The sequence below is a fragment of the Ziziphus jujuba genome, chromosome 4, assembly GCF_031755915.1.
Source record: "Ziziphus jujuba cultivar Dongzao chromosome 4, ASM3175591v1".
Lineage (NCBI taxonomy): Eukaryota > Viridiplantae > Streptophyta > Magnoliopsida > Rosales > Rhamnaceae > Ziziphus > Ziziphus jujuba.
In genome coordinates, this window is record NC_083382.1 from 29,597,970 (window position 1) to 29,622,274 (window position 24,305).

Consider the following 24,305-nt stretch of genomic DNA (forward strand, 5'->3'; position numbering starts at 1 on the left):
GGATCGTGTGAAAAGAAGCACTCAGGAAAAATGAAATGGGAAATGCTTAACATAATATATCCAAACAAAGCCCAGGTTCATTACCAAAAAAAAAAAAAAAAAAAAAAAAAAAAACAAAGGTCAGGTTAATTAGACTAATAATTTCCTTATCATTGTCCTTTGCCTTGTGAACAAAGTCTTCCAGAAATGTGAAAGATTACACTAAATAAAAATTTCTTGGACAACTGGAATAATATTATAATAATTTATTAAATTAAAAAAATATATATTCCACAAAGTGGGGGACTTTGTGTGGGGTCAGATATCCGTCTCAAAGTCTCATTTCACCCAACCAAAACCAATCGCACTTGTTGACTTGGTGTGCATCTAGTATTCCCACCCGTAACAACTACGCTACAGCAAAGAGCCAATGACAACGGGGAGGTGGGGAGAGGAGAAGTGGGAAGGAAGAGAATGAGTCGTAAGCTCTTCCATCACATAGAATTAGACGCTAGCTACCAAACATTTCAAAAACCACACCTACCCCCAACTTACGCCCAAACCCAATTCCTTATTGCTCTCTGATATTTCTTCTTCTTATTCTTGTCTCCCCCTTTCTTTCTTCTTCAAGCTCTTTGCTTTTTGTTCCCTCTTCTTTTAGCTCTCTCTCTCTCTCTCCAAGATGGAGGCTAAGCTGTTAGGTGCATCTTCTCCTGCCATTAGGACTCATCTTGCTTCAAATTCAAGACCCACTTCCTTTTTAGCTCTCAAAACTAGGAAAGCTTCCAACTTTGTCAACTTCCATTCGAAGAAAGGCATTCAATCTGTTCGTCTTCATGTAGCCTCAAATGGGTATAAACATATAGACCCTTTTATTTTTTTTCCCTATGATTGTTGGTTTTTACAGTTTAGCTTGTGACTTCTTTTCACCGGTATGGAATTTTTATGGTGGTTTTCCCCACCAGCTGTATCTTTTATTATTATTATTATTTTTTTGTCTTCATTTCCCGTTGATGAAAAGTATGCTTGTGCTAGCTTTGTTGTTTTTCAGATTTCAGCTATCAGCTATCAGGGCCTTTTGGTTGAACTTTAGGAAAGATTCCACAGTTGCATTATTAATTCTTATCTTGTTTTCAAGGATTCAATTTTTCCGATCCATTCGCACAACTAGATCCATCATGCATTATAGTTTGTAACCCAAAACTATATCTTGCTCAAGAAAATGGAAAAATAACCCAACTTTAATAGCTGAAAAGAGCATAGCTCTCCAACCTTTAGACTTGTACTGAATTAATGATTGTGTTTTCGCTTACAAGTATCCAATAACTGCTCCTGCTTGGATTTTCTTTGTCTTTTTCAATTTGTCATGGCTTTTATGGAAGATCCAACATAATATTTATTTTGACAGATTAGGACTGTAATCCATGCAAAATGCATTGGATAATTTTCAGAAATTGTATACTAGGTTCCTGATTAGCATGAATTATCTGTCAAATCTCAAATATAACTCTAGTACTTGCTTAATTTTCTCTGCAACTTTCTTGAGGTTTCTTAGTATATCCTAGAGTCCAGATTATTGCTCTCCAATTATTCCCCTAGTTATCAACTCTATGCTTTTTGTGGTAAATCTGACTGCATATGCTTGGATTTGTGCATAAAAACATGCTCACGACCACTTAAGTCTGTCTTTCTGCTTATTGTATGAAATTAGATATTTTAGCTACAAATTGTAATGCTAAAATTCTATAATCGGCTGTCATCTTGTTTAGATCATCGGCAACAAAGGAAAGGCTGGATGCAAGTGAGAATTTGACCTTGGAGGCCATAAGAAACTCCTTGATTCGACAGGAGGACAGTATAATATTTAGTCTTTTAGAGAGATCCCAATACTGTTATAATGCAGATACATATGATCCTAGTGCTTTCTCCATGGATGGGTTTGATGGATCATTGGTAGAATACATGGTTAGAGAAACTGAAAAGCTTCATGCTAAGGTATGTTGAACCTCTGAAGAAAGAATGCTTGAATGGAAGAAAGAACTATTGTTGCTTTATCATAAACGTTTCTTTCCAAATCAGGTTGGTAGATACAAGAGCCCTGACGAACATCCTTTCTTCCCCAATGACCTACCTGATCCAATGTTGCCACCTCTGAAGTACCCGCAGGTATACTCGAAATGCATCATAAACATGAATACCAACTTTCTATGGAAGTATGATTATTGTAATTTATCTGGATGAGACTGTGTTGGGAAATCTGCGATTGTCATCTCTTGAAATTGAGGAGACTTGGTTTCTGCTTAGGCGTAGTTTTCTTAAGGGATATGCTGCATAGCGTTGGAGATGCTTGTTGACATTCTTTAGGCCAATCGGGAGCATAGAATTAATCGTGTGAAATATTTGCCACATGAAATCTAAAGCAGTTTTAATAATTTTTTTTATTCCACTATTCAATAATATGGAATTTTGGTATTTTAATGGGGGAAAAACGATCTTTTTCTTCTCATAATGACAGCAAATGAAAATTCATTATAAGCGTTTAGCCTTGCGAGAACTGTAACCTCTCTCTCTCTCTCTCTCTCTCTCTCTTGTAGTTGTTGCTGCTGCTTTTTTCTTTACTTTGGTGGCTAACCACTTTCGATATGACTCTGATTTTTAACTTGCCAACAGGTACTGCATCCCATTGCTGAATCAATTAATATAAATAAAAGAGTGTGGGAGATGTACTTTAGAGATATTGTCCCAAGACTGGTCAAGGAAGGAGATGATGGAAACAGTGGGTCAACTGCTGTTTGTGACACATTGTGTTTGCAGGTATGTAAGAAAATTATATTAAGCAAAAGTTATGACATTCCAGAAAAATTATGCGAAAGGTTTCTCACATTGAAATAACTACATTCATACTCCAAAAAGAATTGCTACAGGATTCCTTACCCTGGAGTAACTACAATATAATTCACCTGATATTTGAAAAATGAAATGTAGGAGCGGGATTGACAAGTACCTGGTGCGTTAAAAAAATCAGTTACCATATTTAGTTAAGCAACTAACTGTAGCCTCTCCAAGGAGAAATTTTTTCTGCATTTATCAATAGAATAATGGTGACGCTATTACCACAAAGTTACATTGTGTATAGACGTGTTTTTATATGGTACATCAAGTCCTATCTTTCAAAGGCTGTCCTAGGTGAAAATCTATCTAGATATTAGACTACCAGGTATTGGGCCACCTCCAACATTTCATGGTATACATTCATGCTGTTCTGTCACAGCATGTAGATTATATACAGATTTGATTTCATTGTGAGCTTGAGCTTGAGTAGGCTAATAAATGTATGACCGAAAGTGACTAACAGGCATTGTTGTATGCTTAATGTTCTTATGATGGCAGGTTCTCTCAAAGAGAATTCACTACGGCAAATTTGTGGCAGAGTGTAAATATCAAACCTCTCCAGAGGCATACGAAACTGCCATTAAAGAGCAGGTACGATTACCTCATCTAACGGAGTTTTTCAAGCATCATCTACTTAATTTTTGGTCCTTCGCATGCTCAAGATTTTGAGTTTTTGGATTTTACAGGACAAGGACAAACTGATGACTCTACTGATCTATCCCACTCTCGAAGAAGCAATTAAAAAAAGGGTGGAAATGAAGGCAAAAACTTATGGACAAGAGATGGTGATATATGGAGAGGGAGATGACAAATCTGATCCAGTTTACAAGATAGCGCCAAGCTTGGTTGCTGATCTTTACAGCGATTGGATCATGCCATTGACGAAAGATGTTCAAATTGAATACTTACTGAGAAGGCTGGATTGAAGAGTTGGTCACTGCAAACTGTTAGTAAACATAGTAGGAATCTGGCTTAAGCAAAAGAAACATAATGGAAATCTGTTTCTTTTTTTAGATAACCTGTATTGAAGTTGCCATATATGTTTGTAGTTCATATTTACACAAAGTCCTCCCATTACTACTGTAACAGTGTAGAGATGAATTACCTTGTCATAAAAATATATAATATGCTAGAAAAGTTACAAATATTTGTTTGGTTTGTAAAATGTATATTGATTCTCTTTTATTATTCTAGCCCCAGAAATTGAAAGTCCAACAGAAGATATTTTGTGTTCAGTTCAGATGTGGGTCTGCCTAGCTTGGAATGGACAATTTGTTTGTTTTTATCTATTTTTAGTTAGGATCACAGATAGGATGGATACGGGTGGGCCTGAGAATTGGATTTGGCAAGAACTGGGAATTGGATTCGGGCCCGCTGCCCCTTCTGGAAGAGCACATGGGCTTTAGCAAAGGTGTTCACAACAATCTTGAGATTGCAATTGATTGGATTGGATTCGATGTTGGTTCATTGTACAATTAGATTTGTGTATTTTTATGGAAAAATCTGGAGAAAAACCAAAGGATTGTATATAAAATCTTAAACACAGTATATCATATTGCTAAAAGGTATAATTATGAGGCTTCGAGGAAAATCATTGTCAAGATTGAGGACAGGGCAATATGAGCGTGATTTTAGCTTTCTTTTCAAGTCTATCTCTCATTTTCATTGCCATCACATGATTCTACTCACTTCTAACAATATTTAATAATATTAGCTCCAAAACCCATTTAAAACTTCCTTTTTTTCAAAAAAGAAGAAAAAGAAAATGCTATCTATCTTTCATGTAGTAAAATTTCAGTTCTACATGGATGAGCTGTTTAAACTCAATACAGCAAATTAAAACAATCCAAGTTAATAATAAATTCAAAATCCCAATCACCCCACCACCACCAATAAAATGGTAAATGTTTGGAGCAAAAGATCTAAGTCCCACAGTTGGGAGAAACACTTGTATACATCGGTGATACCACATCAGTTGGTATCACTGTAAATAGTTTAATATTATGTATAAAAAAATTTATGACATCATTTTAAAATGTCTAACTCATTACTATCTTAAGTAATTTATTTTTTAGTATTATTATTATTTTTAAAAGTATGCATTGTTTTTTGTTTCGTTTTTGCAGAGCTGTGTCTTCTCCATGGCCATTGTTAGGAAAAGCTTGGATGAAAACATTTGTGTTTTATTACAAAGGGATCTCCCATTTTTTGCGTGGCTTTTGCAGCATTTGCAGATTAATCAGTTATTCTTCCACCTTTTTCATGTAGAGAGACTTTCTTATTTCAGAATTTTAACCCGAGCTTATAATGGGGTTTACAAATAAAAGTTGTTTAATTATAGGAGGAAAGATTAATGTTTCCCACAATAGATGCAATAACTCTCATTTTCAGTTGTGGATGTGAAATGAAAGAATAATGGAGAAGGAAGATGGGTTGTCAACTTCATCCTCCCATATTCTCTCTATGTACATAGCCATAATTGCCTATTTTATTTATTTATTTTTTATGGGAGTACACAAAGGGACATTTTTTTTTTTTTATAAAGCAAATGTTTAATCTTAACCAAGCTTCTTGATATTTCCTTACTACTCACAAGGATGGAAATTTAAATATTTTCAAAAAAGTAATAAAATTAAATTTAAGATGATGAACTCTATTTTTAAATGATATTGAAATTTTAAATACATGATACAAAATTATTGTAAATTTTAAAAAAATGGCATTTAACAATTTGAAGTGGTACAAGCTCATGTGGTATTATTGATGTATGCAAAATTTTCTCTATAATAAATTTTTAATGAGAAAATCTTGCATTCATAGATAATATCATATCAATTTGTACCATTTTAAATAGTTAAATACCATATATTATAAATTTGTAATAGTTTTGTATAATGTATTTAAAATTTTCATGTAACTTAAAACTGGGAGTTCACCATCTTAAATTTACCTTTATTATTTGTTTTTTGAAAATATGTAAATTTACAGCTTTGCGAGTCCTGAGGAAAGAGCAGAAAAGCTTGGGTTAAGATTTACCTTTTTAAGAAAAAAACAATAGCCCCTTCGTGAACATCCAATAAAAAAAGGAAAAAGAGGCATTTGCCATGTACATAGAAAATGTACTAGGATGAAATTGACAACCCATCTTCCTTCTCCATTATTCTTTCAATTCACATTCACAACTAAAAATGAGAGTTATTGTATCCTCTGTGAGAAACATTTATTTTTTCTTATGTGATTAAACAACTTTATTTGCAAGTCCTCTGATAAGCTTGAACTAAAATTTTGAAATCAAGAAGCCTCTCTCCATGAAAAAGGTTGAAGGACAGCTGATTGATTTGCAAATGCTGCAAAAGCTGCGTAAATAATAGGAGAAGCATAGCTGTTTTCATCCAAGCTTTTCTTAACAATCACCGTGGAGAAACCAAAAACCATAAGGGCAAGGGAAAGGCCAAAGGGATGAGAAGACACGGCACTACAAAAGCAATACAAAGCATTTTGTTTTTTAAGAAAAAAATAAATAAATAAATTAAGATGGCCATAAATTGGATATTTTAAAATGATATGGTAAATTTTTAGTAGATGACATTTAGCCATTTGGAGTGGCACCTGCTGATGTGCTACTAAGATGCATACTAGTTTTTGTGCTTTTAACAAAATCATTAATCAAACTAATAAAATTTATTAAAAAATTATAAGAAAAAGGCCAATTTCTTGAAACTAGTACTCTATGTATAGTACTATATAAAAAATGGAAAAGGGTTAAAAGCAACAACTTTTTATTATTATTTATATAAAAAAAAAAAAATTCTTATTTTTTTTTTTTTAAAGTAACCAAGGGCTCCGAGTGGTGGAGTTGCAAACGGCAGTTACTCTATGTTGATGATAACAAGCATATAAGAAAAACCCAAAAACCAGAACTTTCATTAGGGAGCGTGGAAGAGAGAGAGAGAGAGAGAGAGAGAGAGAGAGAGCGATGGAGGGACTGAGAAGAGGGGTTGGGTATGGTTCACCGGCGGTGCGTTTGGGAATGGTGGTGTTTATATTTGCTGTAGTGATGATGATGATGATACCTGAAGCTTCGGCAACTCGTTGGACTGTTGGAGGCAACAAGGGTTGGACCTCCAATGTGAACTACACCATTTGGGCTCGGGACATACACTTCTACAATGGCGACTGGCTTTGTAAGCATCTTTCTCCTTCTCTCTCTTTCATTCCCACTTTTCATGTTTTCCTGCTTAGATCCACGGTGATCTTTGTGTTGCTTCCTCTGCTCTCTCTCTCTCTCTCTCTCTCTCTCTCTCTCTCCAGCACTTTTGCTTCTTCTACATATCAGTAAATTCTGCTTAGAATGCTCATTGTTTTTTAGTTGTAGCCGGTTTTTGTTTATGTTACTGCTAAAAGGATTAGATCTGAAAGTGGGTTTTGGAGTAAACGGCTGTTCTTTTCTACTTTGAAATTTTTTATGGAAAAAAAAAAAAAAGAGTTTTTGTCTTACAAGAGAGTCATGGTCCTCTGTTTTGTGAAAACAGCTCGACTCTGATTGTGGAGACATTCGATTGATGAACTAGTTAAGCTTAGCTGTGATTTCTTCTTATGGGAGAACTGAAAAAATATTTGGTTAAACTATTTAAATTTCGATATAATTTTTCATCCAATTTTTTCATCTTAGGCTTAGCTCACTCAGATCTATAACTTTTTGCCTGCTATCTTATTTTTTCTTGTCAGAGTCTTTTCTACTCCATTTGATTTTCTTCTCGTTTCTGTTCTTTTGGGTAAAAGGCCTCAAAGGGCTTACCTTTACACTTTTGAGCTAATTTTGGGCTACTTCTAAATTTTGAGTTCCCTCTTTCACTTTTGAGTTGAATTAGTGTTTCAAAGTATTAACACACTGAGCCATCTGAAATTATGGCCTACTAACCTTATAATAAAGTGTTGGTTTTGCCATCATTGCGCTTAAGTATAATATATAACACAGAATAAAAAAATATGTATCACCCCAAAGAAAAAAAGAAAAAAAAAGAAATAGAGAAAGGGTCATTACTTTGTAGATCGATGTCTACACTCTACATTGTCAATTAACTCTTTTTTTTTTTTAATGGATCTCATTATTACAGCACTGTGGTTAAATGCTCTCAGTTTAATCCGTAGTTTTGTTTTTGCTTTGAATAAGTCATGACGCCAATTAAAAGCAAAAACCTGTCTCCATTTGGCATTCTCATTCAACCTGAGGTAAGCAAGTTGAGAATTTTTCACCGACGGTGGATACAAGAGACAATAAGTGGAATAGAATATTTCGCTTTGAAATAGATCTATAGATGAATAAGTGTCATGCATATATATAATTTTTGTTAGTCTAATAATTGTGGTTCAGTTCACTTTCACAATTTTCTTAAAGCAATTTGAGCTTGTCGTAGACATTTAGTTATATTGGACATTCACAACTGCATTCCTTATGATAAGGTACACTGTTGATGCTTACAAGCTACCAATCTAGTGTGGTTTATACCTGAAACACTTGGTTTGAATGTCAATTGACAAGGTGCTTCCAAATTTTGTTTAGATGTCTCTTTGTCATTCCATTCTACTATATCTTTCCTTCTACGGCTATTAGTTGCATATCTTGGCACATATTTGCATTTTAATGGCTTATATATTCTACTACTTCTGAAGCGTTTTCTCTAGGATAGGTCTTTAGTTGTGCATATTCTATTCCAATCATTGGCTACTAAAACCTGCACAAATTATTACTTGGTAACTCAGTTTTCCTTTCCCCAGTTTTCGTGTACGATAGGAACCAGATGGATGTTCTGGAGGTAAACAAGACAAATTATGAGTCGTGCAATGCTGATCATCCACTTCACAACTGGACTACAGGAGCTGGAAGGGATGTGGTTCCACTGAATGTGACTAGGCACTACTATTTCATCAGTGGCAAGGGATTCTGCTATGGAGGCATGAAGTTAGCTGTCCGGGTGGAAAACCTACCTCCCCCTCCCTCATCTCAACCAATCAATGAAAAGAGCAGTGCTCCAAAATCTACATATCATGGCCGTCTTGTTTTACCAGCTGTTTTAGCCGTTGGTGCTGTGTGGGATGTCTTTGTTCGGTTCTTGTAGCACCGTGGGTCTACAAGCTTCAGCATTTTCATGAGGCCATTTATTTCTGTTAAGATCCGAATCACCTTAGGAGTTTCTTAGCCAAATTGTTTTATGAAATTGAGTTATCTTCCGCATTTTTTTTTTTTTTTTGGGGGAGCTGGTAATTTAGCTGTGTTGTGTTTTCTTCTTGGTGGTTGACCTGAAAGTGGAGAGTTTTCTGAGTGAGACAGATGGTGGAGTTTGAATTTGTGAAATGTCTTTAATATTTATTTATTTAATTAAATTTTATTTGTTTTGGGGAATTTTCAATGCATGATTTGCGGAATCAATTTTGAGTTTTCTGAAATAGATAGTCATGGCTTTGTTGGCCATGTGGGTTATGCTTCTTTTTTGTCCAAAAGTAAAATTTGACCAAAGAAGATACTTCAAATATGCACCATTTATTTATTTATTTTTCTCCTTTTATGGGTTGCTTGAGAAACAAATTTCCATTACATTTGTTTAATAAAGCTCTTTTGCCCAATTGTGGTGGTCTAGTGCATATTATTATTATTATTTTTTTGGAGAGCAGGGCATATTATAGTTATTTATGTGGTTCATACAGTTGTTTATGTGGTGTCAGCAAATTTGACGTCTGCCATGTGGGCTTTTGGGTAATGAGACGGAATGGCTCTCCCTAACTTGGACTAGGAAAGTTTTGGTCTTTATTGAAATTTATAAAATAAAATAAAAAGTGTCTTTAGCCAAATATAGTAAATATATATTATATAATATAGCAATTGCAATTTCTTTCTCTTAACCTTTGGAGTCCACCGAGCCTCGAGGTCAGTTTGTTGGATTCACAATTGCCAGGTTTTGAGTTGGAGATAAAATGGACTCCAACAAGTTATTTAAGTTTGGTTTTCAATCTACATAAAGTTCTTATAAATGATAATAAAAATATAATTTAAGAATAAATTGCAACAATAAATCACTTCAATTGTTTTTTTAAAATTAATGTCGCTTGATTTTTAGGTGGAACCCATGGACTCCCAGAAAAACCGACGGTAATTATAAGATTGGGATGATAAATACTAATAAACACAAAAAATATGAAATAATGACCCTGTGGTCACACGGTGCATGTGGGTTGTGGTCCCCATTCCCCTCTCTACTCTAACCCCTCTAATTTATTTTGTTTTTTCTCTGACAATTTTGCTTTTTCTAAAACTGGGATACCAGGAATTTTTGCTTTCTTCTTTTTTTTTGTTGGGGCTCTCTTTCTGTCTCTCTCTCTCTCTTCCTTTGTTGAAATAAAAAACTCTAGGAATCGCCTTCCTAATGCTGCCCTAAAAAACAAAATTATATATATATATGTATAAATATTGGTAATATGAAGCGTTGTTAAAAGTAATTTTTGGAGTGTCTGACGGATAAGTCATGCAATCAGTACTTTTGGTCAGTGTATGTGTAACTGCTTTGGTAACAACCACACCACTAGTAGTACAACGGTTTTCACTGCTTTACAAACTTAGGTTTGACTACATCAAACAGCCAATCATATCAGCCCACCTCAGATAAACAAATAGAAACCCATGGGCCGGGGATATATGCTCTATGCTTTAGGGTTTTTTCACATTTTGAAAATCTTTTTACGTGCACGGATCAATTGGCCAAATTGGACGGTGATTAGGCCAGTAACGTCGGTGGGGCCCAAGGCTCCTGAGTGGTAAATTGAGTCCATTTTTGCCAAGTGTCAGCTACTCTTTTGCTTCACTTTCACTGCGCTCCTCCTCCTCTAATCTAGTATATCAATTCATATAAATTATATATATATATATATAATGCACCGTGCAGTGTTTATAATACATATATACTACGAGCAGTTTCACAGAGAAAGAGAGAGAGAGAGAGAGAGAGAGAGAGAGAGAGAGAGAGAGTATAATGCTGATGCAAATGCAGGGCCCTGTGATGGGTGGAAGAGGAGGATGGACGGTGGTGATCGTGATGATGATGATGATGATGATGATGATGATGACTTGCACGGTGGGAAGTCTGGTGAAAGTGGGAGGAGCAAATGGGTGGAATCAGAACGTTAATTACACTCAATGGTCCGCTCATCAACATGTCTACGTCGGCGATTGGCTCTGTACGTGCGTTGTGGGATTTTGCATATATGTTATATATATATATACACACACACACATTTTCTTCTAGTTTAGATATCAAAATTAACCTTCTCAGTAAAAATAAAGGAAAAAAAATTAGATATGAAATTTAATCTCTCATTTTTTACATATATTATTGAACATATAGAGAAATATAAGCACGTCATAAGAAGGACAATTTTTGGATTATATGTAGCCTGAGATATATAGAACATAGTATTAAATGTTCTAATTCGAATGTGTGAATGAAAATACTGGTGATTAATTAATGGATATATGAGAATTGGGTGAAGTATTTGATAATTAATATAGTTTTTTTTTTCTTTTTAATTTGAAGATAATTAATACAATTTGGTTGGTTCTCGCTCGCTAGGTTTTAATTTCTTAGGCTTTTGTTTCTTAATTAATTTCCCCAGTTTGGCAGGTAATGTATTATATTCTTCTAGCTAGACTTCTGCATAAGCCAGAAAAAAAAAATTATCATATGTGGTTCTTCGTTACAGTTTATCGAAACTTAATTACTTTGTAAACCAGTAGGAGTTATTAATTCCTAGCCAAAAATAGTAGTCGGCATTGATTATATGCAATAAATCAACTGGAAGTCCTATACTTAGAAAATAATTTTATTGGAATTTTTAGAAACTCATCAATAGTGTGGTTAAATTAATATTGTACACGTTCATAAGATGCTAGCTAACTATACACCTGAATTTCAAAAAAGGATATATAATTAACTCTATAGTTAATCTCTAGCTATTTAATTTCTTAGGCCATAGAGATAAAGATATAAAACAAGAAAAGCAGATTGAATTTGAAATGGTATAAATGTAGGAAGGAATATATTCAAACAAAACGAGAGAAAAGAGAAAGTAAAAGAAGGAAAAGAACCAAAACCCACTTCAATTAATTTCCTATGTTTAATTACTTTCCAGAAGTTCTTTTTTTTTTTTTTTTTTTTTCCATAAATTACATATGCATATAATTGCAATTAATACTGTGCTTGAAATTGAAATTTTGTAGACTTTGTGTTCGACAAAAGGTATTACAATGTTCTGGAGGTGAACAAGACGAGTTACGAGAAGTGCAATGACAAAGGGTTCATCACCAACATCACTCGTGGTGGACGAGACGTGTATGAAGTGAAAGAGGCAAGGCCATATTACTTCCTGTCGAGTGGAGGCTACTGCTACCATGGAATGAGAGTGTGCGTGATGGTCCAGCAACTCCCACCCCCTCCAGCATCAGCTCCTGCCCAAAACGCTGCTTCTTATCATATATTAATGGCGGCCAATGTGTTTTCACCAATCTTTCTGCTTTCCATGGCTTTGGTGTGGGCTACCTCTTGCTCTCTTTGATAAAGATGCTTTATTTTGGAGTTGGAGGGTTTTGAGACATCCGTACCAATAAATCAAAAAAAAAAAAAAAAAAAAAAGACACCAAAAGTTACATGGACCTGCTTATAGACAATATTGGATTCATGAATTGTTTCTATATTTTATAGGAAATGGTAATTTGTATGGGAAGAGAAATGCATATATGGTTGTGGATCGGCTTGGAATTTACAAGCATCAATTCGGGGTTCTACCTAGGTTGTCTTGTAAACAATCATTAGAATTCAGGATTTGTTGAAACTTTCTTCGTTTTTATCAATTTAACTTATATATAAGCAATTCCTTAGAAAAAGTTATTAGCTCTGCCAATCCTGGATTATGCCCATAATTGCATATTGATCGTTAAAACTTCTTTTTTTTAAAATAAAAATATTAGCATCTTGCTCCTTAAACTTTAATTTTTGTTGTATTTTGATTCTTGAAACTATTTGTAACCTATTTTTCCACAGATTTGAAGCATGATGTATACTTACTGCAATACAAAAGTAACGAAATTATGAAATTAAACAACGAATATTGCATGAAGTGCATTGTATGCTTAAAAACTATTAAAATTAGACCATAAAGAGTTTAAGAACCATAGTATATCAAAAATTTAACTTAATTTTTAGAGACCAAAATATTAAAAAATAATTTAAAGATCAACGTGAAATAATAGGTAAAATTCATTGTTAGTCTAACAACTCCCAAAAAAAAATCTTAGAGTAAGTAATTTCTATAAGATATATCACCTTACAAGAATAACAATTTTCTTAAACCCTTAAAAAACTTTGAAAAAAAAATATTTAGAGCCAAACTGAAAAATGGTGAAAGTAAAAAAGATTTTACACCCAGGGGTAGTTCGATTGGAAGGAAGTTGACAAATGCATCCCATTTGTTTGCAGGAGTTAGAATTCAAATTTTAATATGTTCCAATTAAATTTTGATGTAGTTTTCACATGTTATATACCGTGAAAGAAAATAATAGAAATAGTAGATTGGATAATCATAAAAATATAAACCATTAATGGTCTATAATTCTTTAAAATCAAGATTAGATTAATGATATCCATAAAAAAGTTTTTTTTTTTTTCTTTTAAGAAAAAAAAAAAGTAAAAAGATTTTTTTATAATATATATATATATATATATTTTTTTTTTTTGGAATTTTTCCATTATTTAATTAGGCCATTGATATTGGGCCGTCTTAAAATTTTTAAAAGCCCATTTATAGAGATGAGATAAATCGAATCAAAAAAAGACGTGCCTTGTAATCCCTGTGCTTGGTTTTCCATGGCTTCTATCAGTTGCTATTCAGTGTCACTGGTTTCCATACCCAAATCACCCAACCCAAGCAAAATCCGACTCTTCCCCACAAATCTTCAAAATGCAAACTCGTTTACTCATTCTGTTTTCAATAAATTCCGAAGACCCAGTAGCCGAGCTTGGAGCTCTCCTACATCCTCCATAGCCCAAGGAGAAGAAGCTCACAAACCACCTAATGAGGAATCCATGAGTATTGACAATCTTCGTCGCTTCATCAATCTCAACTTGGGCAAGTGGAATGGTTCCTTCTTTGTAAGTATCAAGTTCCTTTGCTATATCAGCTAATTAGAAAAACAAGAATGACAAAAAGAAGAAGAGGAAAAAAATTGTTTATTTGCTGTTTGATGAGGATTTGCCTTCTTTTTGATTGCTGAGAAAACTGTGGGAAAGAGTTTGGCTTTTCTGTTTTGTTCCTGAAATGTGAAGTGTTTGACGTTGCTAAGTAGAATTTAAAGTGGGTAGGATTCTGACGGTTCTGGGGTTGGGACTTGGGATGCTAAAGATTTGCATTTTACCGTTGTTGTGTTTCTTTTTTTCCATTCACTTTTCGGAAAGGAAACCGAGAGGTTCCTGAACTATTTCCAAATGTTAAAAACTTGAATGATTTTTTTCAGCAATTTGATGCGGGCGGGAAGTTGTTGCAAAAAGTGGATACGAAGCTTGCTGCTAGCTCTTATGGGGAGGATGAACTCATGAGTCTTATTCAATCGTAAGCTTAATTCTTTATTTCTTCAGTTGAAAAATGTCAAAAAATAGTGATAATAAAGACGAAAATTATGGGGAAAATTAAATAAATTTGCTGTAATATTAATTGGAATTAGCTCATATCAAGGATTAATTCTATCTATTAATTATTGTAATCAGATGAAAAACGAAAATGTAAGAGAATTTCTGAAACTAACATCATGATGATAGTCATTGACATCATGGTTCTTATGATGGACTTTTTAGGAATTAAAATCAGCATATAATTTCTTTACTCTGAAAGGAATCTATATAAGAATCTTGCTCGTTATTCTTTTTTTTCATCCTTATAAGCTTAATCCTGTCGTACTCCGTAGATTATACATTAAACAACCTCCAACAAGCACTTCGAGTTCTGGATATGATGATGAGCTGGATTGGGCAGAGTATAAAATCAAAGAAACCAACATGTTTACTGCTGACAAATATCAACAGGTGAGATTTTCCTACACTTCGAAGATTTGGAGTCTAGTTGTTGGGTTGTTTACCATGTTGAGAAATAGATTATAGCCTAGTTTGTGTGATCTTCTGTTCTCTGTGGAATATCAATTATAATTAGCCTGCAGCTTGGCTTCTTCCCCAGAGAGAGAGCATTTTCTCTGAGGTACCAGACAGCTGGCATGTTAGAAACTGTCTTAAGACAAGGGGTCTTAGGAGAAGATGACATAGGTGAAGAATCACCAAAGTAAGTGATCCTCTTCTCAAAAGATGTTCTTTATATCTACTATCAGTATATATGGGTACTCAAAAAATGTTGATTCCTTATTACTTAATTAACTGTGTTGCTAATCCTATTTCGACTTTGCTAATTGTTCTCAGTTTCCTATATCATGCAGAAATCTAAAGCTTCCCTCCCGTCGCCCTTCTATTGTCTGTGAGAATTGTATATATTCACTGGAGAAAGATAGCCGAGTAAGAGCATTCCATATCATGGACCCAAAAGGCATTTTAGAAATGCTTCTCATCTTTGTTGAGGAAAGAGGTGATGGGGTGTTTTTTCCTCCTTCACTTAGCAATGACATGGTAATTTTCACGAATAATTACTATTTAATCAACTAATATCAACAAAATTTTTCCTTTTTAAGTTAGAATTCTAGTGTGCTCTGTATCTAAAATTTTCTTTTTGGTTTCAGGACAACACAAACAGGATTCTACCATTTCTTGGTAAGTGGAAAGGTCATTCAATAACAAAAAGGAGTGGTGTTTATGGATCGACAATGGCTGAAGCTGATATAGTAGCAATACTTGAAATGAACGACCATGGTCAACTTATTCAGGTATCCACTCCGCGCTAATCGATTGACTCAACCCTCCCCATCCCCCAAATAAAAAGGTGGAAAAACACAGTAAGACATTAAATTTGAGTGCATGATGCTCTTTAAAATGTAGATTATGAGGAGATGGTCAAACAAATCATTTAATGATTAATGAAAGATGGACCGAACCAATGAAAGAATTATTATAGGGGTGTTGTATTTTTGGTGGACTATGTTGCAGAAAAATTCTCTTCTTTGCCTCTTGGACGACTTAAAACAGTTGCCTATGGGGGGGTTCATTTACATGTGATGGTATTCTTCTATAAAACAGGGGAAAGGAAATCAGATACATGTAGTGAACCTTGGTTATTTTATTTAATTTTTTTAAAATAATTTGATTTTCAATGTTGGAAAACAATTTCAGGACATAAGTTCTACGTCTAGTGGGGGTGATGTTACCACAAAAGTGGCTTGGACTGGAACCAAGTCAGACAACTTGGTTACTTTTGATGGAGGATACCAGATAACACTCTTACCCGGTGGAATCTACATGGGATGTCCTTGTGATGTAGCAAAGAGTGTAGCAGAGTCTAAATCATTCCATTTGGAATTCTGCTGGCTTGAGTCACCTGGCAAAAGACAAAGATTAGTTCGCACTTATGATGTTGAAGGCTTGGCCGTCTCCTCCACTTACTTCTATGAGACCTTAGAATGAACGATGTGCTAGTGCAACGTTCTTTTTGGGGTAGAAAAATGGAATTCTACTACTCATAATTCACTCAAGCAAACTCTCCAGAGCAACAAACCCATCTGACGGTGCCAGTTGGAGTTCGTTCCAGGTTTGTATATCATTGTCAGGTAACTAAAAACTTTTTGTTTTCTTGGACCTGAAAAGTAATTAAGAAAACAGGTCCCACAATGTTGTAAATGCATAGAATTGTTATGCATCTTAGGGGAAAAAAAAGAAAAAAAGGAAAAAGAAAAAAAGAATAAGATTGACAAAATCAAATTTCGTTGATGTTTATTTTCGTGCAAGTCATTGTGAATTATAGTCTCTGAACTTGGTCAAGTTCTGTGCATAAAATGACAGACAGCTTGATATTGCAAAATAACTTGAAAACGTGCATTGAATACTGATTGATGAAAGAAAATAAAAACAAAAATAAAAATAGACAAATGAAGGTTTCCGTTTGAATAGGTTGGTCCGGGGTTTCCATGTTGTTAGCGACGTGCACTAGATAGTTGTTAACACGTTGTACACTGCCTCTATCAACTGGTCTCCTTCTTCAACCACCAAATTAAATTCTGGGTTCATTCAAAGGGAACCACTTGCACCTTTTATTAATAGATTGCAGTTTGGTTGGTGGCCTTTTTGCACTTTCACGTATTTCAGGTGTATGGCAAAAGAAACTCTCAGATATTTTCTTTTTTCATATGGAAAAAATTCGGAATTTCTGTTTACCAATTTTATTCATGCTAAGACCCCCTTTTTTTTTTTTTTTTTTTTTTTTTTTTTGGGGGTGTATACATAAAAAATCTAGAACTTGTGGGGTTGTTATAACTTGCAAGATATAAATATTCCAGCTGTTTTTAATTATGACAGTATCTTTCACGGCAACTTGTGGTTGCGTCAACACAGAACATAGTTTCGAGAATGCATGCTTTTTGAAAATTGCTTGCAAAAGTTTTCATTTTCTTTATATAATAAGCTCATTGGTGGAGATGTCAATTACATTCAGTTTGCATATACTTCACCGCACTTGCTAGAATCGCTGTTTAGCATGAAATGATTGAGTTTGACAATTTTTTTTTTTTTTTTTTGGGTAGAGAAATTTGATTGAGTTGGGGTTTTTTTATTTTTTTATTAGGGTAGGAGATTGGGACTATTGTCTGGAAACAGTGCTAAAGTTATTGGACTGATGTTGACCTAATTGCATGAATGTTGGGACATTGCATTTTTTGTTAATAGTTTTTGATATGGAAAACCTAAAAAGCATAAACCATGTAGTGAAAAAGTGCGAGAGAGAGAGAGAGAGAGAGAGAGAGAGCAAGAAAAGAGAAGATTTGGTAAATCACATAAGTAACTTTATTGGAAACTAAAAATTAAAGAAAGTATTATTTTGTTCTTATAGTCATGGATTTTTAGTGATGATTATTGATTAATTTCATATTGGCCAAAAAAAAATATATATATATATTGCAAAGAGGATAGGATGATGTGTACAAGTACTTTCGCATAAATAATAGTCTAATAGAAAATCATATTATAAAAAAAAAATGAAAAATCAATTTTTTAAGAAAAATATATCAAACTAGTTTTTAATTTTTTTTTTGCTAACAATAAAATAACTATTTATAAAAAGTGAAAAATGAAAATATTTTGAATGCAACAAAAATTCATATAATAGAGAACTGGTTGGGACCCAGGACGAGGGATAACAGAGATATATATATATATATATATATTGCTACATATATGGATATCCCAAAAAAGAAAAAAATAGAAAAATGTAGAAAAAAAGAAAAAAGAAAAAAAAAGAAGGTAATGACGTGTGAGGATGTACACGGCAGCATGATACGGGGGGTTTTTTTTTCTTATAGTGGGCCCCAAACGTCCCCCACCTCTGCTACACCGTCCCTATCCCATCGTTTTGCATTCTGTCTATTTTCTCCCCCAACTTGCACCCCCCTTTTTTATTTATTTATATTTTTTTTTTCTCACGCGCTCTCTGCTCGCCAATCCCAACTCATTATTCCCAATTTCATTTTCTAAAATTCCAATAATTTTTTAAGATTCTTTTTTCTAACTTTAATGTAATTTTTTTGTCTATATTTTATTCATTAGTTCTTTTAAAAAAGGCACATAAAGTTTTATTTATTTGAAATTAACGTTATCGCCAAAAATAAAAAAATAAAATCAATCAATCAATCCGAAATTAAAATCGGAAAAAAAAGAAAAAAAATCAAAACTTAAAAAGTGGAAATATTTGCTTCTGACAATCTTGTCTTTGAAACTCAAAAGTCTTGATGTCGGTCATAAAGGTCAATGAATCCATTATGATTTAAATTGATTTTATTATTATTTATTATTTTTTACTTTAATAATTATTAGTATTTTCTTTTCGGAAAACTAAACGATAGATATTTATATTTTCAAATGTTTAATTAAAAGGTAAATTAAATAAATACCTCTTAAAAATTCCATACAAGAGTAATCTAATATACTGCAAATTTTTAGTTTGATGAATGAAACCGTGCTTCATTCTGTGAAAACAAAGAGATATTTTAATTAATTACATAAATATTAATGCAAATTACTTTTTGTTTTATTAAATAAAGAAATAACAATAAGAAGTCATTTTCTAAACAGTGGGCCGTGGACTTTCCACTTGAATTTCAGGATAGCACGAAACCACCAAAAAAGCCAACCATTTTGTAATGAGAGAGAGAGAGAGAGAGAGAGAGAGAGATACTAAATTTATTTATTTATTTATTTTTAAAAAAAAGGCAAACAAGGTAGTTGCAGAAAAACACCATAGACAGGGGGACAAAGGAGAAGAGGAAGAAAAACCGATAAGAAAATAGAGGGAAAAAAAAAAGGAGAGAGAGAGAGAGAGAGAGAGAGAGAGAGAGATAGAGAGCTTTAACTAACTTTGTTTAATATCGAAAATGGCGAAGAACGAAGACCCACAAAGAGTTTCGTTTTCAGCACCGCAACATCCTGCGCTGCCGCCAACGAGGCCGACGATAGCTCTACCACCGCGTCCTTCCATGGAGACCCTTTTCACCGGCGGAGCTGGAGCAAGTCCAGGTCCTATGACCCTTGTTTCCAGCTTCTTCTCCGATAACCATCCAGATTGGGAGTACAGGTCCTTTTCTCAGCTCCTCGCGGGAGCTATAGCCTCCCCTATGGCCGCCGCTGCCGCCAGACCACCCACAAGCTTCTTTACTGATAATACTCCTAATGATGGTGGTTCTTTGAAGGAAGGAGGTGTAGCAACGGTGGTGGTTGACAAGAATTCAGGGTTTAAGCAGAGTAGACCCATGAATTTGGTGGTTGCTCGCTCTCCATTGTTCACCGTACCACCTGGGTTAAGTCCCTCTGGCTTGCTCAATTCACCTGGATTCTTTTCTCCTCAGGTAAATTCATCATTTTTCCACTCTTCCATTCTTAATTTTTGCATTGAACATGTAAAGTTGTTTCTGCAGATTCAATTTATTGAATTTTGGATGTGCGCCCAAAACCTATAGATTAAAGATGCCTTATTTTACTGTACAATTTTTTTTTTTTGGAATTTTTATTGTTTATGTGTGTTGTTATCAATTTGGGACACAGTCCTTTCTGAGAATGTAGAATTATGAGTTTGGATTCATACAATTTCGTTAATATTAAGACTCTAATCTATTTGGACCTCGGAAAGGGGTAGTCAGAAGATTGTCAAACCTTCTATTTGGTTGTGTACTAACTTGGAAAAAAAAAAAAAAAAAAAAGTAGAGAGGAAAACTTAAGGGAAAAAGTTAATATAAAAACTTTTCCTTGCATTTTTGTGAAGAATCAAACAAGAGAAGAGAATTGGGTGAGAAATCCATTTTTTCCTTACACATTTCCTTATATACCAGTCACGAGAAGAGAATGTATTTTATTTTTTTCCCACTTTTTTCCTCTATTTTTTCCCTCCTTGTATTTTCCAAGCTCCAAACAGAGCTTAAAGTTGGAATGTTATTTATTTGTGCTTATTCTTTATTAATTATGAAATGGAAAATCAGGGTTTCTTTTGTTGAGTTATGAAATTCAATAGTCCATGATGTAAGAATCCTTAAAGCATCCTACTTCAAAGGGATTATTTCTTTGACTCTGAGAATGTAGATTATGGCCTTATCTCATCTTTTTGTTTTTGGGAGGAGGTTTATGCCACTGTATGGTGCCCTAGTTAAAAGTGGTGATTTTTTCTATAGAATTGTATGCGTTTCTGATTGAATAGTTTTATATTTTCAAATTATGTCCAACAGTCATTCAGGCTCTAATCCTATAAAGAATTAGTGGATCACTTTCTTGAGTGATGAATATATTTTCCATTTCTTCCTCTTCACATTTGAGGGATTCAGGTTGCATGAATAGGATGCTTCAATTCCTGCTGACATTTTTAGAATTGTAATTTATGTTCCTTTATGTTTATTATTTAATTGTTTTATTCAGAAAAAAGAAAGAGCAGGAAAGAAGAAGAGAAAAAGACCATGTATTTTCTATATCTATGTCACTTAATTGGTGGTGAAAAAAGAAAGAGCAGGAAAGAAGAAGAGAAAAAGACCATGTATTTTCTATATCTATGTCACTTAATCGGTGGTAATTTTTACAGGCTAGTCATAAATGGACAGTCCAGATACCATTTCTTTTTATTTCTAGTTCACTTTTCCATACCTTGAACCCTTTCTTAAAAACATTGCAAATTTAATTGAATAATAAATATTGAAAAATTTCAAACTGATATCCTGTAATTTCCCCAAAGGAGATGAATTAATGAGTATCAGTTGTTCATTAAAAACCATGCAGAGTCCCTTTGGAATGTCACACCAGCAGGCATTAGCACAGGTTACTGCTCAAGCTGCACTAGCCCAGTCTCAATTGCAATTGCAAGCTGAATATCACAATTCCTTAGCAGCTGTTCCTACAGAGTCAATGGCACATGATTCATCATTTATATCTAATGATGCTTCACAAGAACAGGCAGTACCCTCAACAATTAACCCCAGAAGTTCCTTGAAGGAGACAACAGGGGTGTCTATTTCTGATAGGAAATATCAATCTCCTCCCCTTGCCACTGATAAATCTGGAGATGACGGCTACAATTGGCGGAAATACGGGCAGAAGCAGGTTAAGGGTAGTGAATTTCCGCGAAGCTACTACAAATGTACCCATCCAAATTGCCCTGTCAAAAAGAAGGTTGAACGTTCAACTCAGGGTCAAATAACTGAGATTATCTACAAAGGACAGCATAATCATGAACAGCCTCAATCAAACAAGCGTGCCAAAGATGCTGGCGATCAGAATGGAAATGCAAATTCTCAGGCTAAGCCAGAAATTAGTTCACAAAACCGGGCTGGGCACGTGAACAGAACAATTGAAACTGTACCTTCCCAGTTGGGGCTTGAGAGGGATCAGGAATTTACACAAACTGATCCTTTGCAGGTACCAGGTTCTAGTGACAGTGAAGAATTAGCTGACACAGAAGTTAGAGAGGATGAGGGGGATGCTGATAAGCCAAATGCGAAAAGAAGGCAAGCAATTTCCCATCCTATTATTGGAAACTAATATTGTTTAATTATCATTTCTTTTCTTCTAAATACTGAGAAATTTGTTGCTCTGGAATCCAGGAACGTAGATGTTGGGACAACTGAGGTGGCTTTGTCACACAAGACAGTCACAGAACCAAAAATCATTGTGCAAACGAGAAGTGAAGTTGATCTTCTGGATGATGGCTACAGATGGCGCAAGTACGGGCAGAAAGTGGTAAAAGGGAATCCTCATCCAAGGTGGGCACTTTCTTCATATATATATATATTCACTTTTGTTCTATTTGACTGCTTTACTAGTATCAAGAACAAAAGTTGTTGATCAAAATAACATTTCTTGTTTAGAAAAGTAGCCTTACAAAGGAATGAAACATAAATCCTTGTTTTTTTCCCCTCCTCCTCCTCTCTGAACCATATATTAACAACTTATGAATAATCATTCTGTGGTAATATCACCAATATAAACCATTAGGTCCCACCATTGTCATGTGAGAACTATTTTGTCCTACAATAAAATGCTGAATGCAATACTAACACCATAGCATTGTCCAAAGACAGAACCATCACTAAATATAGTTGTGAGAGAAAAACAAAAGCTATTAACAGCAATCTATTAAACAGGCACTATAGACTTCATCTCCTTTTAACACCAATTGGATATTGGTGTTCTTTGGTAATAGCAATGAAGGTGGTTTTAAAAGACATCTTAAAATTTGTAAGGCATTTTCATGTTGTTATTTTTAACCCTGTATTTTTATTTTTATTTTTTTAATTTTATTCTATATTGATAAGGTCAATACATGAAAACATTATTTGTTTTGTTGTGACCTTGTCATGGAATGGAAGTACGCATAAATGGTGACAATTCAAGTTTTGCTTATATATATCAATCTATATTTATGTGGCTAATACTGAAACTTCTAAAGTGTTGTTATTCTGCCACCTTGTTTTACTGTGTCAATTGATATACGCATTATTACTGATCTCATTGCATATGCCTTTGTACCTTCCAAATAATTTAACTGCCGTATAATTTCCCTTTGGTTGGCATGCTTATTTTTTGTTGTGTTGGATATTTTCTTCGTGTGCAACAGTGGAAAAGTTTGTTTCTGGTGCTTTGTTTTTAAAGACTGGATTAATTTTCTTATTCATAAATATCCATTTACAGGAGCTATTACAAATGTACCAGTGCGGGATGTAATGTCCGTAAGCATGTTGAGAGAGCTTCGACAGACCCAAAAGCTGTCATCACTACCTATGAGGGAAAACATAACCATGATGTCCCAGCAGCTAGAAATAGTAGCCACAACACAGCTAACAATAACGGACAACAGTTAAAACCAGTCAGGGTTACGGCTGAGAAGCATTCCTTACTCAAAGACCAGAGACCAGTACTTCTGCAGCTAAAAGAAGAACAAATCATTGTGTAATGCGCTCTCTGTTGTGTAGCCATAAGCTCAGTAGTTCATTCCAACCGACTGACTTGACATGGTGCAAAAAAAGAAATGGACAGGTTTGTAAGTGGGTTTTGTATTTGTAATTCCTTTTTGTAAGGCATGGAATGCATGTGTAAATGGTTGATAAGGAATGAATGATGCTCCATCTGTTCATCATGTACATTTTAAATTAAGAAATGATGTCACGTAAGATTTGTTACTCCCACTTAAATGGGACAGGATTGCAACTAATTATCTCTAAATGTAATGTAAGTTGAGGAATCGGATATTATGGTTTTCACAGATTCATTTGTTTATCTGTATTTGATTTTATTTCATGAACTTCTGTGGTTTCAAAGTCTATTGCTGAAGGAACAATAAAGTATATCTTATGGGAATGTATATATGCATGGTCGGCAAAAGGCAAGACCAATAAGTAAGGCCTTTGCCTATGCCCCCATAAAGTTAAAGGGCATAAAATAAAGGGTTATTCTGCAGACAAAGGTATTTGATAAAAAATATTTTAACAAATTATAATAGGTGTATCTAACAAAATATCTTAATTAAAAAATAGTCATTAACTGAACTTTAGAAAATTTGTAATAGCAGAAATTTTTTTCACCACCTAAAAAATAATCATAATCATATCATTAATAATTCATTTGGACCAGGTTAACTGATATTGAAGGTGGATGAATTTATAAGGAAGAAAGAGAATATATTTATATATATTTTAAAATTTAAAAAAAAAAAAAAAAGGTGGA

General features: G+C 34.1%; 5 protein-coding genes across 5 annotated transcripts; all 5 read left to right on the forward strand.

The window, feature by feature from the left end:
* Window positions 1-428: 428 nt before the first annotated feature.
* On the forward strand, window positions 429-4,018 carry LOC107415953 (chorismate mutase 1, chloroplastic). The gene is made up of 6 exons (XM_016024397.4): window positions 429-831; window positions 1,749-1,974; window positions 2,059-2,145; window positions 2,650-2,793; window positions 3,370-3,462; window positions 3,558-4,018. The coding sequence occupies exons 1-6, from the start codon at window positions 662-664 to the stop codon at window positions 3,795-3,797; spliced, it is 960 nt and encodes a 319-aa protein (XP_015879883.3). The 5' UTR covers window positions 429-661; the 3' UTR covers window positions 3,798-4,018.
* A 2,697-nt stretch (window positions 4,019-6,715) lies between these two features.
* On the forward strand, window positions 6,716-9,274 carry LOC107415900 (early nodulin-like protein 17). Its single transcript, XM_016024313.4, has 2 exons — window positions 6,716-7,055; window positions 8,650-9,274. Exons 1-2 carry the CDS (start codon window positions 6,848-6,850, stop codon window positions 8,988-8,990), a joined length of 549 nt encoding a protein of 182 aa, XP_015879799.3. The 5' UTR covers window positions 6,716-6,847; the 3' UTR covers window positions 8,991-9,274.
* A 1,582-nt stretch (window positions 9,275-10,856) lies between these two features.
* Window positions 10,857-12,551, forward strand: LOC107415912 (early nodulin-like protein 20). Its single transcript, XM_016024323.4, has 2 exons — window positions 10,857-11,100; window positions 12,140-12,551. Exons 1-2 carry the CDS (start codon window positions 10,896-10,898, stop codon window positions 12,472-12,474), a joined length of 540 nt encoding a protein of 179 aa, XP_015879809.3. The 5' UTR covers window positions 10,857-10,895; the 3' UTR covers window positions 12,475-12,551.
* A 1,193-nt stretch (window positions 12,552-13,744) lies between these two features.
* LOC107415865 (uncharacterized) lies at window positions 13,745-16,832 on the forward strand. The gene is made up of 7 exons (XM_016024271.4): window positions 13,745-14,066; window positions 14,429-14,523; window positions 14,876-14,993; window positions 15,125-15,243; window positions 15,395-15,581; window positions 15,692-15,835; window positions 16,239-16,832. The coding sequence occupies exons 1-7, from the start codon at window positions 13,782-13,784 to the stop codon at window positions 16,527-16,529; spliced, it is 1,239 nt and encodes a 412-aa protein (XP_015879757.2). The 5' UTR covers window positions 13,745-13,781; the 3' UTR covers window positions 16,530-16,832.
* Window positions 16,833-19,292: 2,460 nt separating this feature from the next.
* Window positions 19,293-23,844, forward strand: LOC107415931 (probable WRKY transcription factor 3). The gene is made up of 4 exons (XM_048471561.2): window positions 19,293-19,954; window positions 21,366-22,090; window positions 22,187-22,345; window positions 23,274-23,844. The coding sequence occupies exons 1-4, from the start codon at window positions 19,484-19,486 to the stop codon at window positions 23,533-23,535; spliced, it is 1,617 nt and encodes a 538-aa protein (XP_048327518.2). The 5' UTR covers window positions 19,293-19,483; the 3' UTR covers window positions 23,536-23,844.
* The last annotated feature ends 461 nt before the right edge of the window (window positions 23,845-24,305 follow it).

What these genes read in the sequence shown, in the direction of transcription:
- LOC107415900 (XM_016024313.4), top strand. Translation starts at nt 6,848, where the DNA reads ATGGAGGGACTGAGAAGAGGGGTTGGGTATGGTTCACCGGCGGTGCGT. An exon ending in CTACAATGGCGACTGGCTTT is followed by an intron (nt 7,056 to 8,649) that starts GTAAGCATCTTT and finishes TCCTTTCCCCAG; the next exon opens with TTTTCGTGTACGATAGGAAC.
- LOC107415865 (XM_016024271.4), top strand. Translation starts at nt 13,782, where the DNA reads ATGGCTTCTATCAGTTGCTATTCAGTGTCACTGGTTTCCATACCCAAA. An exon ending in CTGCTGACAAATATCAACAG is followed by an intron (nt 14,994 to 15,124) that starts GTGAGATTTTCC and finishes ATTAGCCTGCAG; the next exon opens with CTTGGCTTCTTCCCCAGAGA. An exon ending in CTTCACTTAGCAATGACATG is followed by an intron (nt 15,582 to 15,691) that starts GTAATTTTCACG and finishes TTTTGGTTTCAG; the next exon opens with GACAACACAAACAGGATTCT.
- LOC107415931 (XM_048471561.2), top strand. Translation starts at nt 19,484, where the DNA reads ATGGCGAAGAACGAAGACCCACAAAGAGTTTCGTTTTCAGCACCGCAA. An exon ending in CTGGATTCTTTTCTCCTCAG is followed by an intron (nt 19,955 to 21,365) that starts GTAAATTCATCA and finishes AAAACCATGCAG; the next exon opens with AGTCCCTTTGGAATGTCACA. An exon ending in AAGCCAAATGCGAAAAGAAG is followed by an intron (nt 22,091 to 22,186) that starts GCAAGCAATTTC and finishes TCTGGAATCCAG; the next exon opens with GAACGTAGATGTTGGGACAA.
- LOC107415912 (XM_016024323.4), top strand. Translation starts at nt 10,896, where the DNA reads ATGCTGATGCAAATGCAGGGCCCTGTGATGGGTGGAAGAGGAGGATGG. An exon ending in CTACGTCGGCGATTGGCTCT is followed by an intron (nt 11,101 to 12,139) that starts GTACGTGCGTTG and finishes GAAATTTTGTAG; the next exon opens with ACTTTGTGTTCGACAAAAGG.
- LOC107415953 (XM_016024397.4), top strand. Translation starts at nt 662, where the DNA reads ATGGAGGCTAAGCTGTTAGGTGCATCTTCTCCTGCCATTAGGACTCAT. An exon ending in CTTCATGTAGCCTCAAATGG is followed by an intron (nt 832 to 1,748) that starts GTATAAACATAT and finishes CATCTTGTTTAG; the next exon opens with ATCATCGGCAACAAAGGAAA. An exon ending in AAACTGCCATTAAAGAGCAG is followed by an intron (nt 3,463 to 3,557) that starts GTACGATTACCT and finishes TGGATTTTACAG; the next exon opens with GACAAGGACAAACTGATGAC.